This window comes from Mobula hypostoma, chromosome 2 (assembly GCF_963921235.1).
Source record: "Mobula hypostoma chromosome 2, sMobHyp1.1, whole genome shotgun sequence".
NCBI classification, from domain to species: domain Eukaryota; kingdom Metazoa; phylum Chordata; class Chondrichthyes; order Myliobatiformes; family Myliobatidae; genus Mobula; species Mobula hypostoma.
This window is the reverse complement of record NC_086098.1, coordinates 69,760,556-69,779,912: the sequence shown is the minus strand read 5'-3', so window position 1 is coordinate 69,779,912 and position 19,357 is coordinate 69,760,556. Positions and strand designations below refer to the sequence as shown.

At 40.3% G+C, this 19,357-nt stretch overlaps 1 protein-coding gene across 1 annotated transcript in view; it reads left to right on the top strand.

Annotated features, from left to right (window-relative positions):
• The window catches only part of sntg2 (syntrophin, gamma 2), a 357,770-nt gene that overhangs the window by 268,104 nt on the left and 70,309 nt on the right, over positions 1-19,357 (top strand). The window contains exon 11 of the mRNA XM_063068605.1: positions 12,859-12,918. Coding sequence (XP_062924675.1) covers positions 12,859-12,918 — 60 coding nt within the window. The remainder of the gene's footprint in view (positions 1-12,858; positions 12,919-19,357) is intronic.

Genomic DNA, 19,357 nt, shown 5'->3' with positions numbered 1-19,357 from the left:
TGTAAATAGTGGTATGCTGCAGGGATTGATGCTGGGTCCTTTTGTTGTTTGTCATCTATATCAATAATCAGGATGATAATGTGGTTAACAGGATCAGCAAATTTGCAGACATCACCAAGATTGGAGGAGTTGTGGACAGTGAGGAAAGCTATCATGGCTTATAAAGGGATCTGCATCAGATGGGAAAATGGGCTGAAAATGCCAACACACACATAATGCTGGAGGATCTCAGCAGACCAGGCAGCAGCTATGGAAAAACCAATTTCCCCTGGGATCAATAAAGTATGACTATGACTGTGACTAGGACTAAAAAAGTACAGTCGACACTTTGGGCTGAAGCCCTTCGGCAGGACTGGAGAAAAAAAGTAGAGGAGTAGATTTTAAAGGTGGGGGGGGGGAAGAGAGAACCACCAGGTGATCGGTGAAACCTGGAGGGGGAGGAATGAAGCAAAGAGTTAGGAAGTTGATTGGTGGGATGAGGTGAGAGAGAGAAAAGGGGATGGGTAATAGGGAATCAGAATCAGGTTTATTATCACCAGCTTGTGATGTGAAATTTGTTAACTTAGCAGCAGCAGTTCAATGTAATACATAATCTAGCAGAGAGAGAAAATAATAATAATAATAATAAATAAAGCATAATAAATAAACAAGTAAATCAATTATATATATTGAATAGATTATTAAAAAATGTGCAAAAACAGAAATACTGTATATTAAAAAAAAGTGAGGTAGTGTCCAAAGCTTCAATGTCCATTAAGCTCGGATGGCAGAGGGGAAGAAGCTGTTCCTGAATCACAGTGTGTGTGCCTTCAGGCTTTTGTACCTCCTGCCTGATGGTAACAGTGAGAAAAAGGCATGCCCTGGGTGCTGGAGATCCTTAATAACGGACGTGGCCTTTCTGAGACACCGCTCCCTAAAGATGTCCTGGGTACTTTGTAGGCTAGTACTCAAGATGAAGCTGACTAGATTTACAACCATCTGCAGCTTCTTTTAGTCCTGTGCAGTAGCCCCTCCATACCTGACAGTGATGCAGCCTGTCAGAATGCTCTCCACAGTACAGCTATAGAAGAACAAAGGGATCTAGGAATACAGCTCCACAATTCATTGAAAGTGGCATCTCAGGTAAATGAGCTCATAAAGAAAGCTTTTGGCACATTGACCTTCATAAATCAATGTATTGTGTACAGGAGGTGGGATGTTATGTTGAAGTTGCATAAGACATTGATGAGGCCTAATTTGGAGTATTGTGTGTAGCATTGGTCACTTGTCTACAGGAAAGATGTGAACAAAGTTTAAAGAATAGACCGAAAATTTACTAAGAATGTTGCCAGGTCTGGTGGACCTGAGTTATAAGGAAAGATTGAATAGATTAGGACTATAGGATCACCAAACTTTACCAGCTTGGTGTCAGCTCATCCCTCTGTAATTGGACCTTGGACTTTCTGACTAACAGACCCCAATCTGTTAAGTTAGACAACCTCTCCTCCTCCACTCTCACCCTGAACATTGGCGTGCCTCAAGGCTGTGTGCTGAGCCCTCTTCAGTATTCCCTTCTCACCTGTGACTGCGTTCCTGTACATGGTTCTAACTCCATAATCAAGTTTGCAGATGACACCATGGTGGTTGGCCTGATCGGAGGGGATGACGAGACGGCCTACAGGGACAAGGTCCAGCACCTGGCCACATGGTGTGCTGACAACAACCTGGCCCTTAACACCCAGAAGACTAAGGAGATCATTGTGGACTTCAGGCATGCTAGGAGCCACATTCACATCCCCATCTACATCAACGGAGCTGTAATGGAACGTGTATCAAGCTTCAATTTCCTTGGTGTCCATATTTCCGAGGATCTCACCTGGTCCCTGAACTCCTCCATCCTGATCAAAAAGGTGCAACAGCGCCTTTATTTCCTGGAGAGCATCAAGAAAGCTCACCTCCGTCCCAGGATACTGACGGACTTTCAATCTACTTTGTTATGACCTTGAACTGTATCATTTACCTGCACTGCACTCTTTCAGTAGTCTTTACATTTTATTTTGCATTATCATTGTTTAAATTTATACTAGCTCTATGCACTGAGTAATGATTTGATCTATGTGAACAGTATACAAGACAACTTTTCACTTTACCTTGGTACACGAGACAATAATAAACCAATAGCAATAACAAACATGCATGGACATTATTGTCCTCAAACCACTCGAGATGGAGATGAAGCACTGAGGAATGGCATGAGCACTTGGAGTCTCTGTGATACGAGCACATGGAGATTATGTGCATGCAAACTTGCAGAAGCAAAACTCAACATGCCATTTTGCCTTTGCTGTGGTAGAGTTGGAGGATTCAGCTCTGGAATCTGCACAAGCCTCAGAACACACAGAAAATGGAGTTGAAGTAAGTTATCCTCAACCTCAGAGTGCTGCTTAAGCAGAAGTGGTACAGCTTTATGAGTCTAACCATAAAAAAACAGCCCTGAGTGGATAATTATTAAGATATATTCTTGTTTAAGTATTCCCAATAGGACAATCAGGTGCAGCAAGCAATATAAACACATTATCATGTTTTATAGTAGGATAGAACTCAAGACACAATTTCCTTAGGCTTCAGTAGTAGTGCTTTGTCTTACTATAGATTAGTTTCACTGTTTATAATTCACATCTTTATGACTGAATTGATTTTTCAACTATAATAAGAAGGGAGACAGAGTTTGTCCTTGCTCCATGAATCCTTCATGTTAAGAACAATGAAGCATTATTATAATACAAATTTAGATGCATTCCGTCACTTGTTATTCTCTGGTTATCAATGAGAACTAAAGGTATTTTAAAACAACAGGATAGCATTGAAATTTTATTCCTTCTCTTCTTTTAATTGGAAATGTACAGTATGTGCCATCAAACGGCTAGACTGTTACATGCAGAGACCATTAATTGTAGTTGCAGTTATTATTGTCCTTTCTTATTTGTGATCAATTTAATTTATTCATTGGATCGTGTATGCGGAGGTTTTAGGGTTAAGGGGTGTAGTGAAAATACTCCAATCTCATTCAACGTGCCCATCATCCCTTCCTTAGCTAGTTCTTCCTGTCTACTCTCCCCCTTCCCAATCCACCCAATTCCATCTATATAATCTCTCCTTCTTTTTCTGTCAGTTATCATCTTCCAGCCCCTGTCTCACCCCTTCCCCTCACTTCTGTACACTAGCTATCTTTTCCCTTCATTCTCAGTCCTGATATATGGTCGCAAACTGAAGTGCCAACAATCCCTTGCCTCCATCGATAGGACTTGACCAGCTGAATTCTTCCAGTAGTTCATATTTGGTTCCTTAGCACCATTTACTCTATATATCCTCTTATTTGACTTCCTAAAATGCATTACCTTGCAGTTGTAGGGATTTAATTCCATCTGCGAAAGCACCATCAGCTTTACAACTGATTTATATCTTGTAAACACAAGAGATTCTGAAAATGTTTGAAATCTTGACCAATGTTGGACAAAAGTCAGTTAACATCTGAGGAGGAGAATACACAGTTGATGTTTTGGGCTGAGACCTTTCAACAGGACTAGAAAGGAAAAGGACAGGAACCGGAATGATATGGTGGGGGGGGGAGGGGGAAGAGGTACAAGCTGTCGGATGGTAGGTGAAACAAGCTGAGGGGAAAGTTGGGTGTGTAGGAGAGGAAGAAAGTGAAAAACTATGAGGTGATAGGTGGAAGAGATAAAGAGCTGAAGAAAAAGAAATCTGATGTGAAAGGGCAGTAAACTACAGAAGAAAATAAATCAGGAGAGGAACTAGAGCGAGATGATGGCCGGGTGAGAAAAAAAGAATATGTGAGAAATTACTGGAAGTTAGAAAAAGCTTGTTGTAGCCTGAGACAACTTATTTCACTATCTACAACACCCACAAACATTTTAGTTCATCTTCATCAATGTTTGATCAGGTTAAATATGCTCTAATCAGAACAGAAATAATAACTATGATTTGTATATCATACAAATTGACTTTTTACTTTGTATACATTGTCTTGTGGATTGTGGATTTGACACCACAGCAACAGTATCTTGCTTACAATAGTTGAATACAAATTGATGTACCAGGACCATTAAAGAGCACATTTTGTATAGGTGCCAAATTTTTCTTCCAGGTATTACTTTGAAAATATTTGAGGACTGCAGAGGGAATGCATGTTATTTCATGATATTTAAGACAGGATTATAATTGGGCAGGCATCTTTCTTAACATTTTGTCTCTCAGTTACTTTAGCGTCAGTGCAAAATATGTAGTTCCTCTCTGATAGCTAGCCTTATGGCATAGCTCTTCCCTAAAGTTCTTTATCTTTTTCTAGAAAGGAGCCTTACAAAGCAAAATGAGCTTTATTTTGTTTCATTCTGCACTAACCTAAATAGCCTCATAAAGAGCAGAGTATTAGACAGGGCAGTATATCAAAGGATATTGGCAATTTTCAGCGGTACAGTATCAAAGTATTGAAATAATGCTGATTCTAATTTATTGTGAATGATGACTCTATTCTTCTTGCTGTCGACAAGTCTTGTTTTTTTCTAGATGAAGATGAATCTAGTCCAAAGGCAAAATGACATTTCTCTCAGCTAATTAATGAGCAAATCCAGATCTTGTAGTTTTCTGGGTCATTCAGCTTTGTGACTGACAGAATTAGGAGTGAATGCCAATCCAGACTCATCAAGCTAAATAAAGCAAGTAGGATTGATTTGGATAAAATGGGTCAGAGGTAACTGTTTGGGGTCAAATCTTTATATTAAATCTCCACAACAATTTTAGAAAGCTATGTTTTAACAACTGAACGTAGATTTCCATCTTCTCTGATGAGTTTCTATCATTGCCATGATTTGATCAATACTGGGCTTCAATGACATTGATCCACAATTCTAGCAGAGGAAACTGACTAACAGACAGCAGACAGAATCTGGTATTTTTATAGTTTTCTTTTAAGCTAGAGCACGGATGCTGAATAGAATGCTAATGTTTGCAATGCCTCCAGAAATACCCAACACAGTCTGGGAGTTCATTCAATAACCTTGCAGCCATTAATAGTCCAATTTCATAAAGGATTAACAACCAAGTTTATTCCTGAATTTTCTAGCCAGATCCTGCCTGTGCTGATCCTACAGGCTATAAGTAGAAGTAAACTGACCAATGTTAGAGCTTTTGATCAACCCATGATTTATTGAGGTATTGACACTGGATAATGATGAGCTCAGATTCAAGTGAAAATGTTTCAAGCTGTATGGCAAATCAGCAGCTGTCTGTTCCAATACCACATGGGAACAGTGTTTATCAATACATGACAAGCAAGGCTTCATGAATACTATCAGCATGTTCAATACTCTCAATGCAATTGGGCAAGTTGTCTCACAAAATGTTGGTGTGATTTCACTCAACAGTGAACAAACTTATTTTGTCTGCCTTTGTGGCTGGGGCTGTTAAGGTAGTGGTGCTCAAACTGGAACTGCTGTTTTCCTAGGATAATTTTGTAGTGAAGAGTGCCAAGATTGGCACCCCAGTAGCAGTTGCTGGAGAAGTCCGGTATGCTAAGTCAAACCAAACCTTTTTAGAAGTATAGTATTGAACAGAGTTGAGCTGACAGACTTCCTCATAAAGATGTGGTCAATGGTGATTCGTTTTAAAATCTCACATGAATAAAGCTGTTCCCGCCTGTTTAGGATTGGATTCATGTGTACACATAGTCATTGCCTATGCCCAAAGTCCTTCATATTCATGCATATCATCCAATGATTTAACATGTGATAGAAAATACTTCACTCCGCAATCCAGCCCACGTTGCAAAAACACGTACTACATAAATGAATTTCAATGCCATTGGTATTGTTAATTTGTTTATTATTTTCACATGTACTGTGATACAGTGAAAAGTTTTAGTTTTATATTCCATCCAGAGAAATATGCCATACATAATTATACTGTGGTATTAAAAAGAAAAACAGAATATATAGTAGTTTAATCACCAATAAGAAAAAAATCTACAGATGTTGGGAATCCAAGCAACACACACACAAGATGGTAGAAGAACTCAGCAGGCCAGGCTGCATCAATGGAAAAGGGTACAGTTGAGCTTTCAGGCCGAGACCCTTCGGTAGTCCACCCGGCTGTTCCTCTGGCATTTTGTGATGATATACAGTGGTTTTGCAGTTACAGAGAACATGACAAGCAACTTTTTCACTCAGGATGGTGAGAATGTGGAATGACCTGCCAGTGGAAGTGGCAAATACGGGTTTAATTTCAATATTTAAGAGAAATTTGATAGGTGCTTGGATGGGTGGGGTATGGAGGAATATGGTCCAGGGGTGGATTGATAGCACTAAGCAGAATAATAATTGGACACAGGCTAGATAGGCCAAAAGGCCTGTTTTCTGTACTGTAGTGGTCTTTACATTCAGGAGTCTGATAACACTTGACAGAATCTGTCCTTGTGTTTGGTGGTGCATGCTATCAAGCTTTTGTATCTCTGCCTAATGGGGGGGGGAGAGAGAGAGAGAGAATGACAAGTGTGGAAAGGGTCCTTGATTATGTTGACTGTTTTCCTGAGGCAGTGGAAGGATGGACAGAATTAATTGAGGGGGTCATTGTCTCTGGTGCAACAAATAGACCAACAGTCAAGTATATATTAATGCAGACATTTGGTTATGAGCACTTACTGATCCGATCCCTCAAAAACAGGGAGCAATCAGGAGAAAGTTGATGAGGATAAAGAATTTGGACAGAGTTCAGTGATGGACTCTGTGAATGCCATTCATTATTATTCCCAATATTCTTGGTATTTCTATAAAAATGACACCTTGGACATTTGATGAGGGATTGTGGTTGGGGTGGGAAGTGACATCAATTTAGGGAGGATATGAAAAATGATGGCTCTGACAATTGATGGTCCATCGTACTACACTGTTCATGTCCTGAATTGAGCTTTAAAACAATGACTTTCTATCCCAAGGGCAAAAAGACTATAATTAAAATAATGATATTGTATGTTATAAATAGTAATCACATAATTCAATCTGCATGCTTTTAAGATAGTGGCCATTTATAGGTATCCTGTGGGAATAGCTGACAGGTTCTGGGATGAATTAGGAACTGTTTTTAGCCTCTAGACAGGTTATTATTAATGGCTGTGGATCTGCATGGACCTAAATCATCTGTGGGGTCCTGTAGGAATAAGTTTGAGGGAATTATTCTTCGTCTTTTCGGTGAATCCACTAGAGGAACTGTCTGAAGTCTCATGGGTAGATACAAAGATTGACACAGACATAAAATGTTAATGAAATAATTCCAGAGTATTTTAAATACAAACTTAAATCTGATTGATATTTTATCTAATATAGATAACTAGAGAGCCAAAGGAACAACATGAACCATTTGTATACCCTGAATCACAGAGAGTTAACATGCAGGTATAGCAAGCAATTAGAAAGGTAAATGGTATATTGGCCTTTATTTGCAAAGGATATGAACAGTAGAATCACCTTGGCTAGTTTTTTTTTAAGAGGCCTAGTGAGATTACAGGAATAATAAATCCATTCTAATTTTCCTACCAAAGGAAGTATATATTTAAGATGAGAAGGAATGGCTTCGCAAGTAGAATAGACTGTTCAGAATTCTCTATCCAAGAAATCAGTGAAGGAACAGTCATTAAGCATATTTCAGACAGATTTTTAGCTATTAAGCAGATCCAGGGGTAGGATGTTAAATTATGAAAGTGGTAGGGAAGTGGAAGATCAGTCATGATCTCTTGGTGGTAGCTGAATAACCTTCTGCTGCTTCAAATTCTTATGTTCTTTGCAGATTTGTTTTTGAAATGTTGCTATTTGAAAGGACATGTTTGTTGCATTTAATAGTTCAGAGCAGTACTATGAGGTTAACTTCAATGCCAAAAAAAAAATGGTGAGATTTATTGTTGGAACCAAAATGCACTAAGTCCTTCTCTAGATCTTTTCAAGCATCAGGTCCTTTGTGGAATGGTGAATGTACAAATTGACTAATGGTATGAGGAAGACCCTTTAAAGATTACAGACAGAGAGAAACCACTATATAAACATCTAGCTTATAAGGTCTTACCATGGTGAACTGGGACTTTTTATAAGGAACCAGAGGAGAACAATTTGTGCTCTTTAGAATTATAAAGTTATACTGTATTTTGCACCATAAAGATTGACTGTTTGATCTAGATAGAGTGAGAAGAAAATAGTGGCCTTGTGCATTGTCTAAACAGAGCAGCAAAATCTTAAGAGATAAATTTCAGTAAAGAAAGTTCATTGTATATATTGATTTGGATTATCAGTAAGAATTCTGTAGGGAATTGGGCAATTTCCTGATTGACACCATTGGCAACCTATGATTATCACCTATACATAGAACAAAGATAAATATTCAGCCCCTGTCATAATGGTGCACTGGAAACGTTTCCTTTTTAACCTTGTCTTCCCCTGGTGACTGTGTGGGTGGCTAATGCACGTGGAATCAAGATGATCAAGATCCAATTGAGAAGGCACCAAGCTGAGATGTTTGTCAATGTCATGGCTCCAGTTGCTTTTTTAGGTTTGGAAGAATGGTTTTGAGGACAGAGAGAGGATTGAGAGGTCAGGCTAGGATTTAGGGACAGGGATAAAGGGGAGTTAGTGGTCAGGAGCAGTAAATGAAGAGTGTGGGCAGGAGTTCAAATTCTGGTCAAATTCTCCCAGTCAAATGTTAGTGATCCCAGAATCACAGGTGCTGAGGAGACCAATGATTCCCAGGTGAAAGGCCAGTCATGAGTTGAATGTCCGTATGGAATGGCAAGTACTGTGTATGGGCATGAGTCATGAAGGCCTCTCCCAGGTCACTGGGGTTGGAGGTCTATGCAAGTCCAGAAATTGTGGTCCATACATCTGGAAATACAGGCACAAAGGTCAAGTCTGGCAAAGTCCCAAGGACACAGCTGAAGGTCTAAGCCAAGTGCACAGTGAATTCAGAGGTAGAAGCCTGAAAGTTGAAGACCGATGATAGAGGCCTGAAGGAGTCATGCAAGTCCTAATGAAACACGAGGGCCCAGATCACTGGGGTCAGAGGTCCTTGTGAGTCTGGGAGTCAAGGCCCAAAAGTCAAACCATGATCGGTGAGTCCTGGTGTAAAGTCCGAAGTTGGAACCCTAGTGTCAGCAAGTCTCAAAATTTGGGGACAAGAACAGGAGATCTTGAGGCAGCCTGTTCTTGGTTTGGAGGCCTGTCTTTGTGTTTGAGTGGGTGGATGGGAAAGGGGCTTACTTTGCTATTGTTGTCTTGTTTTGCTTTGTTGCTGCTTGTGTTGTCCTGTGGAACATTGTGGGCATGGTATGTTGGTGCCAAACGTGTGGTGACATTTCAAGTTCAAGTATATTGCCATCTGACTGTACATATTGTTACGTACCCCGTAACTGGGTTGCCAAACCAGCAGAAATGGATCACTCAGTTGGAGTCTGGAGTACTAGAACTAAGAAAGTTTTATTAAAGAAACAAGCAACACATTAATCGAAAGGATAACAAATGCAACAGTTCAGCGATGATAAACGCACATGTGCACAGAATTAAGATAACAGCATCAATCAAGCTCTGTCGTTGTCTAGGGGTAAATGACCAATTTCAAAATGACTCAAAGTTCAGTCCAGTTTAGTAGTTCAGTTCGCAGTAATCGTTGCCATGGCGGTGGACAACGTGGGGGAAGAGAGAGATAGAATAGGAACAACTCATCAGTCAGAACGGCTTCACTCACAGACCAGCAAGATGGCTCACAGACCAGCGAGATGGCTCACAAACAGCTTTTGGGCGGGTCCTTGGTGATGTCACCTGAGGTCACCGACTGTGACCCCTCCTCCAGATGCGGTCGATCCTCTGCAGTGAACCCGGCACCCAGGCAAGGGCGGACACACACCGGGTTCCCGCTGATCGTACCTTTCCACCCTGTGCGTTGTCCGGTACTTCTCACCACTCGTGAGAGGCGCACCGCTTCCAGGGTCTCGTTACCTCGGGTGGCGTGTCGTCGTCTTAGCGAACCTGTCCCTTTTTATCCCCCTGCTGGGGTATCGCCTGTCCATCACTTCAAACAGTTCAGGGTTCAAAGGGGGGAGCCGCTCCAGACAGCTCTTCCTCCCACATCCCCTCATTACACATCCCCAGACGCTGCTCCATTGTTCCTTACCTCTCCTTCCCCTGAGGGCAGGTGGCAGACCAACTGCTGATGCCACTGATGCTAGCCCAGGCCAGCAAACATCTTAATTTTATGTGTATTCTCGTAACAATATATACAACCAAATGAAACACCATTCCTCTGGACCATGGTGCACCTACAAAACATATATCACACACAGCACAAGAAACAAAATATTACCACAAATAAGTTAATAAAATATAATTCAAAGTGCATGTAATGTGCAGCACAAGTAAACGGTACATAGCAAACAGTAAACAGCTTGCTGTCCTAGTGACGAGACCTCAATGGTTGCAAAGTATTCAATAGTCTCATACCCTGAGGGAAGAACCTTTACCTAGTCCTGATGTTCTGGGGCCTCCTTTCTGATGGTAGTGGGTCAAGGAGATTGTGGTCCTGCCAGCACATCCTTGATTGTTAGCCAAGAAACACATTTCACTGTATCTTTCGATGTGCAGAACATGTGACAAATAAAACTGTATTTGAGTGTGGGATTGATGTACTGGGGTAGAGATCAAGAGGGACTGGAGAAGCTTGTCAGCAGAAGTTATAACAGGGTTATCTGGGTTCAAAAGGTTCAAAGGTTCATTTTATTGTCAAAATATGCATATACAACTCTGGTACTCTGGTCTTCTTCAGATAGCCTTGAAATACAGGAAGACCATACATCAACTCTACCACCCTCCCAAACACACACAAAAAGAACAAGAAACAAAATTTGCATACCCTACCCCGTCCCTGCAGAAAGTAACAGTGACAGTCCCCAACCTCCTCACTCACTAAAAAGAATAGCGATAATAACATCAGAAGCCCCCGACCTCCCCACCACTCACATACAAAGAACTAACAGATCACCCACCCGCTAGTCCGCCACAAGAAAGAAAATGCCAAAAAAAACTGAAGGAGAGCAATAAAAAATACAGTCCAGTCATATAAAGTTCAGAACATTGACTATTCCTTCATGCCTGGTCCAAACACTTTGATGGGAACGTTTCCATATGGAATCTTTGTGGAAATGCCTTTAGTAAGAGCCAATATTGTGATGATAATATTGTGCTTGTCCCTGCAACTATACACTCGTGATTATGACTACATGAAATATTGATTTATCTTGGAAACTCGGTCAAAGTGGGGCTGGTAGAGTTCTCCTGGTACACTGTATTATGATCCTATTGATTGTAAATGGGTTTTGATTTGCTACAAATGCAGGTGAGGCAGGCATCAGTAGTAAGTTTCTTCATGCAACACTTCACACAGTAAGGGCACAGATCAGAGAATTCCATTAAACAAACCTGCCTACCGACTATAATTTCTGGAGAATGAAATACTGACTCATCCAAGAACGCAGGTTTTCAGATCTCTGTTCCTGCTATGGAAGGTTTATTGTTGAAATGTTCTCTTTGGCCTTCAGAGGAAGCCTTCAACTGTATTTGCTCATATCCTTGAAGAGGAGGTAAATTTGAAATACTTTATACTTTATTGTCGCCAAACATTTGATACTAGAACGTACAATCTTCATAGCGATATTTGATTCTGCGCTTCCTGCTCCCTGGATTACAAATTGATAGTAAATATTAAAAATTTAAATTATAAATCATAAATAGAAAATATAAAAATGGAAAGTAAGGTAGTGAAAAAAAAAACTGAGATGCAGGTCTGGATATTTGGAGGGTACGGCCCAGATCCAGGTCAGGATCCGTTCAGCAGTCTTATCACAGTTGGAAAGAAGCTGTTCCCAAATCTGGCCGTACAAGTCTTCAAGTTCCTGAGCCTTCTCCCGGAGGGGAGAGGGACGAAAAGAGTGTTGGCTGGGTAGGTCATGTCCTTGATTATCCTGGCAGCACTGCTCCGACAGCATGCGGTGTAAAGTGAGTCCAAGGATGGAAGATTGGTTTGTGTGATGTGCTGTGCTGTGTTCACGATCTTCTGCAGTTTCTTCCGCTCTTGGACAGGACAACTTCCGTACCAGGTTGTGATGCACCCTAGAAGAATGCTTTCTACGGTGCATCTATAAAAATTAGTGAGGATTTTAGGGCACAGGCCAAATTTCTTTAGTTTTCTCAGGAAGTAAAGGCGCTGGTGGGCCTTCTTGGCAGTGGACTCTGCTTGGTTGGACTAAGTCAGGTCATTTGTGATATTGACCCCGAGGAACTTCAAGCTTTTGACCCATTCCACTTGCACACCACCGATGTAAGTTGGGTCGTGCGGTCCGCTACTCCTTCTGAAGTCAACAACCAATTCCTTCGTCTTGCTGACATTGAGGGATAGGTTATTGTCTTTGCACCATGCCACCAGGTTCTTAATTTCCTCTCAGTACTCAAATTCATCATTACCCGAGATACGGCCTACAATTGTTGTGTCATCAGCAAACTTATATATTGAGTTTGATGGAAACTTGGCTACACAATCATGGGCGTACAGTGAGGCACCTTGTGGGGCACCGGTGCTCAGAGTGATTGTAGAGGAGAGCTTGTCCCCTATACTTACAGCCTGGGTCCTGTCTGTGAAGAAGTTGAAGATCCAGCTGCAGGTCTGAGTGCTAAGGCCCAGGTTCCGGAGCTTAGGAATCAGTTTATTTGGAATGATGGTATTAAAGGCAGAGCGCTAGTCAATGAAAAGGAGCCTTACGTATGTGTCTTTATTCTCCAGGTGTTCTAAGGGGAAATGTAGGGCCAGAGAGATGGCATCTGCCGTTGACCTGTTGCTCAGGTAGGCGAATTACAAAGCGTCGAGGTTGACCGGTAGGCTGTAGTTGGTGTGTGCAATAACCAATCGCTCGAAGCACTTCATAGCAATTGATGTCAGAGCCGCAGGTCGATTGTCATTCAGGCATGCCACCTTGCTCTTCTTCGGCACTGGGATTATCGTTGCCTTCTTAAAACACGAGGGGATCTTAGACTGAAGCAAGGAGCAGTTGAAGATATCAGCAAACACTCCAGCTAGCTCGCTTGCACAGGTCCAGAGAACCCGTCCTGGGGCGCCATCTGGGCCCGTCAAGATGGATATATTGCACAGGAAATGACAGACTGAATTGTTGGATATATTATACACCATAGAAGAGAGTGAATTTTTCTCTTGGCCCAAGTTGTCACTTGCCCTATTCTTCTTTACAAATATCCTCATGTTTTCAACCAATCTGTGCAAGGTCAAAGATATGAGAAGCACCACCAAAGGCCAAATAAGTGTTACATTTTGTTTTAAAAGTATATCAAAGTGCTTAAATTTACACAAAAATGTTAAATATTCAGAGATTCAAAGGTTCATTTATTGTCAATGTATCCATTTACAACTCTGAGATTCATCTTGTCCAGATAGTCACGAAACAAAGAAAGAACATGCAATTCATTCAGAGAGAAACATCAAACCCACCCCCACGCCAAAAAAGAACAGCATCCCGATCATCAACCCCCAAACCCCTCCCCCGCACAAAACACAGCAAGTCCATCAACACCCCCAAGCCACCCTCCTACTGCATAAAACACAACCAGAAGATCAACCTACAAGCCCCTCCCTCACACAACAAAACCAAAAATGAATGGGTGAAAAAACACAGAATATAAAAACTATGTCTGAAAAAGTCCCACAGTTGATAAACACAATCATCCAACCCATAAACGCAGAGCCACAATAACATCCTCTGATATCACTGACATCATCATCATACAGAGGGACACCACGTGAGAGGCCTACCCTCTTGGCACAGCAAGCCGCACAGCAATAGACCACTCACAGACACCACCTCCGGCAGCGATCAAATGCTAGACAGTCGGCACTGAACTCTTGCTCGCCTTCCACATTTGCTTTGATGTCTCAATCTTCCACAATGCTTCAATTGGCAAATAATGGATGCTTTAATCAGCAAAATGGAGTTGAGCATTGGCCCACATCCCGTCTCTAAGTTTCTTCGCATTCAGATGTTTTCTAGAAATAATTGTCCTGCAAAATAAGATAGCACTGATTGTTGTCATGCTTAATGCAAGATGAGGATGATAACTGTTACCAGGAATAAGCAGTGCCAGAAATACTCACTTTCCTTTATCAGGGATCACTTTTAGTAAAACTCACTGTTTATAGTTAAGGCCATCTGTTTGTCGGGGTCGACCATGGATATTGCATCCAAGCTGTCTATGTTGTTGATCTGCAAACCAGGGCACTACAATGTGGAGATCAAGCTGTTGACCATGCAGCAGGCATTACCTTTCCACACCGCTGATGAATCCAAAATAACAGCAGAGATTGATACAGTTCAGCACCAGCGGCATTGCAGGACTTGCCACTCTGTGTTGAACTCAATGTAAGACAGCCTTAGGAACTCTAGCTCCAAGTTTTTCCTCAGGGTTTACTCCTGAAGCCTTATGCGTGACTGGGTATAGCCGCAAGCCTGTGGAGATTTGAGATCAGTTTTCTTTCTCAAAGATAAACTGCCAACCATGACTGACGAGTTACATCTGCCTGGAGCATGGTCATTAAAACCATTGTGCATGCTTCTCCTCCTCCCTCACTTCCAAAGAGGCTGGTGTTTTATTTAAGTACTGCACTCGCACCAAGTTGATCTTAGACTGGCTGCGTAACAAAGGCTCACTTTATGATTAAGTGCATAAATGCATATTTTTTCAAAAAATGTAATGATGGATTGCTGTAACTCCTGATATAAATGTGAAAGTCTTTTAATTGAAAAGATTTCTTTGGCTATTATATTTCGATACTCCAAGATGTGCTTTCTGCAAGACAGGTTTTAAGGAATTGTGCTTCAGTTACAGAAAATTACTTTTGCATCTATATCCATTTTGAGAGTAGATTTACTCCTTTGGTGAGATAACTGCTTTTCAAATCTTCTGTTACTTTTGTTAGTACTGTCACGTTTACTTGTCAAGTTGGCTGTCAAGTCCTCTTTCCTCTATACACCTAATAATTTCAAATCTTCTCAAAGCTAATGATTTTTAATATTAATATCATCTTACATAGGCATCCATTTATCTTGCCTTTATACTTTGTTGCAAGCCCTTCATGCTCAATAATTAAATTTAATAAGCCTACCCTTAACTACCTAATTCATTCCATTTTTCTTCACAATAACAATTTTTCCCATCTATACTTCCCAAAGATGTGGATTAAAGCTCAGTGTGCTTTTCTTTAGCATAAGCTCTGCTTTATAATTTGAGTTAGTGATGATTGACAGCCTAATGCCAAACTCAATTGCCTTCTCCTGCATTTAATAGGGACTATTGTTTGATAGTTAAGAGCTGAAATCTGTTGACTTTACTGTCTCCTGGACAGTAGGTTTAAATGCAAATGTTACAGAAATGAGTTTACTTACGAAATACTGAAATATCAAATTGTGTTCACCTTGCAAATAATCAGGCAGAACCCTTATAAACATACGCATCAAACAGTACACACCTCAAACTCAGCTTTCCTTCTCTTCTGATCCTCTTTCAACCAGTGAGTCAGTATATCATGTTGAAGAATATTTATGAAAGACCTACATGAAAGAAGAACTTTCATGTAGAAAGAACTCTGGGTATTGAATGCAATTCTCTTCACCACAAACAACTCACTGGGCCCAGCTCATTCTGAGCCCCAGACTAAGCCAATGGGCTTTGATAGATTAACCAACATAAAGGATAAACTTTGACCTTATCCTCAAACTACTTGTTTCAACTGCAAATATATATGACAGCACTGGTAGAAAGGCCACTATATATTCAAAATGAAAACACCACCCATCTTCATACAGAGGACACCATCTAATATATTATATAGTCATGGAGTTCTACAGCATAGAAACAAGCCCTTTGGCTCACCACAATAATGCAGAACATCATGGTATCTAGACTAAAGCAACTTAACTGCATTAGTACCATATCTCTGAATGCCCAAATCATTCAGGTGCTTAAGGATTAGAGTCCTGTACCTCAGTTCAACAGCACTCCCCAGGGCTCTGCCATCCATTGTGTATGTCCTGCCCTGGTTCAAATTCCTAAAATTATGCACTTCAGGCTTTTTAAAGTTAAATTCTATTTGCCATTTCCTTAACCATTTTCTGAGTTTATCTAGGCAAGATATGCATTACCTAGTCAAAATTCTTCAGGGTTCATCACACTACCAGCTTAAGTAGGCTTTTCAATAGGCACTAATTATGTGACGTAACAGTGAAATGAGATGGACATAGAATTGATCTGGTAGTTTAAAAGAGGAGCTCGGCCCATCATCAGCAGTTTTGAAGTATTGTGTGCAATACTTACCTATTCAAAAGGTATCAATAAGCTTGAGAGAGTACAGGGAAAATTTACAAGGGTGTTGTTGGGACTTGAGGACCTGAGTTATAAGGAAAGGTTGAATAGGTTAGGAGTTTATTCCCAGGAGTGTTGGAGGATGAAGGGAGATTTAGTAGAGGTATACAAAGTTATGAGAGGTATAGATAGGGTAAATGCAAACAGTTTTTTTTTCCCACTTAGGTTGGATGAGACTAGAACTAGAGGTCATGGTGAAATGTTTAAGGGGAACATGAGGAGAAACTTCTTCACTTAGTGGGTGAAGTGGTGAATGGGGGTTCCATTTGAATATTAAGAGATGTTTGGATAACTACGTGGATGGAGGAGGTAAGGACGGCTCTGGTCTGAGTGCAGGTTGATGGGACTAGGCAGAATAATAGTTTGGCATGGACTAGATGGGCCAAAGGGCCTCTTCTGCTGTATGATTTATGACTCTGTTTATCTTCTACCACAATGTGCAACCACATAGCCCGACATATCACTTACTCTGCTTGGTTGAATGAGTGCACATGGCAAGATACAAGTGATAGCTGATCTATCTATGAATAAGTAGGCAACTTGGCAGAACAGGACGAATCATGAAAAAAAAAATCCATTACCAAGTGCTCCACAGTAGTGTAGTGGTTAGCGTGATGCTATTACACCTCAGTGTGTCTGAGCTGGGAATTCAATTCCATCGCCATTTGTAAGGAGTTTGTATGCTCTCCCTATGAACATGTGGGTTTCTTAAGGGGTCTCCGGTTTTCTCCTACAGTCCAAAGACGTACTGGTTATTAGAATAATTGGTCATTGTAAATTGTCCTGTGATTAGGTTATTGTTAAATAGGTGGGTTGTTGAACAGTGCGGCTCATTGCACCAGAAGGGCTGGCCTGGTCTGCACTGAATCTCTAAATAATAATAAAACAAACAATAAAATTTCCAGCTAGTTATGAATGTTACCCAGCTAACAAAATAACTCCAAAAGCAACACTGGTCTTACAAAGGCGGAGCCCGGTATGCAAATCCTAAAAGTAAGGCTGACACATTTGAACCATCACTTGCCAGAAATTGACCTCTTCTCCGCAGGGATATGAATAGATCCATTTGAAGGCTTCCTCTGAAAGCCAAAGAGAACATTTCAACAATAAACCTTGCATAGCAGAAGCAGAGAAAAGCAGAGTGGATGGTACAGCCATGCTTCCCCTTAACATCCCATGATGCACCTACGCCACTCCTCAATTTGATTCACATCAGATAATAAAGAAACAACTAGCACTACTTGACACAAATGGGTTTAGGGACAAAATATTATCACAGGTATACGACATGCAAGATAAGCTACAGAACTCCAGAACCAGCTGCACTGATACAATTACAATACTGGTATCTACTTAACAATATGAAACATTTCCAGATAAGCCCTGTTCACAAAAAGCAGAACATATCCAATCTGATCAATTACCAAAAAGTCTACTCAATAAAAGCAACGGAAGATGTTAGCGACAGAGCAGTTAATAATTAGCGTATCTTGATGCTAATTCAGGTTTCACCAGGAGAATTTGACTCTAGACATCATTATATTCCTAAAAGTTCCAAGTAAATTTATTATCAAAGTACATATATGTCACTATTCATTTTCTTGCAGGTATACTCAATAAAATCAATGACCATAATAGAATCAGTGAAGGACTACACCAACAGGATGTACAAGCAGTGTACAAAAGACAACAAACAGTGCAAATACAAAAAGAAAAAAAACCTAATAATAAATAAATAAATAAGCAATAGTTAACAAGAACATGAGCTACAGAGTCCTGAATGCAATGCCTTATCCACCTAGGAGTATCCAAGATGTGAACATTCAGTCCTGATTAATAGTGTCAACTTTGCTACTGGGCTGAATGTAATCTCACTTGATCTTTCAATGCATTACTAAAGGGATGTACATTGTTCCAGTCTCCCTCATAAAATGTCCAGCTCTTCAAAGAGGAGCTGGGGAGATCATCAGGTTGCATTTGCTTTACAGCAAATATCACGCCTTTTTTTTAACGGTTTATTTCGAAGCTTCTTTGTTTTGTGGCTACAAGGAATCAAATCTCAAGGTTGTATAATGTAGATACTTTGATGATAATTGTAGCTTGAACTTTGAACTTTGAGTTTAAACATATTAACCAGTCTTTGGTGGGATTGAGGAGTTGGAGAGATAATGAGATATTGGAAGTGGGATAGAAGAAATCATTTGCAAATTAACCACTATACATAGTCAATTGCAACTTAACTTTATTTTGTCTTTGAGGATCATTGGGAATCTTTGGAGCACATGAAAGGTATAGCATACAAATAAAACTGTAAATTCTTTCTTACCAGTTGTTTTCATACTCCACAAGTACTAGCATTATATTGGAGTATGTTTTTCACAAATAAATACACCATAATTTCAATATTTATCAGGTCATAATCCATCATCCATCCTTATCTTTGCTTCTTCTAGCTTGTATTCCATAGTTTCTTTCAAAGGAGCATACTGTATGCAAAATCTGGTTTATTAATTTGCTCATGGTGTGTAATGAATTTTAGGATTTATTCTTCTATTTTAATGTACATAGCTGAAATTATAGATTATTAGGTAGGTAAACTCGATTGCTCATTTCCTAAATTGCCTGCAGCAGTGTCAGAAGGAGAGATAAAAGAAATGCCTTAAATTGGGAATATGGTGGAAGGGTTAGAGGAAAAAAATAATCAAGGATTTCCCTCTAACTCTACCAGTTGGCAAGGTAGAATATGGAATATAGAATACCACTGAGAAGTGGGAAGATAAACCAACAAGTCTGGAATTAACCCTTCATCAACATGTTCACTGTTTTTTGGCTTTTTGTTTCCTACATTGACAGGT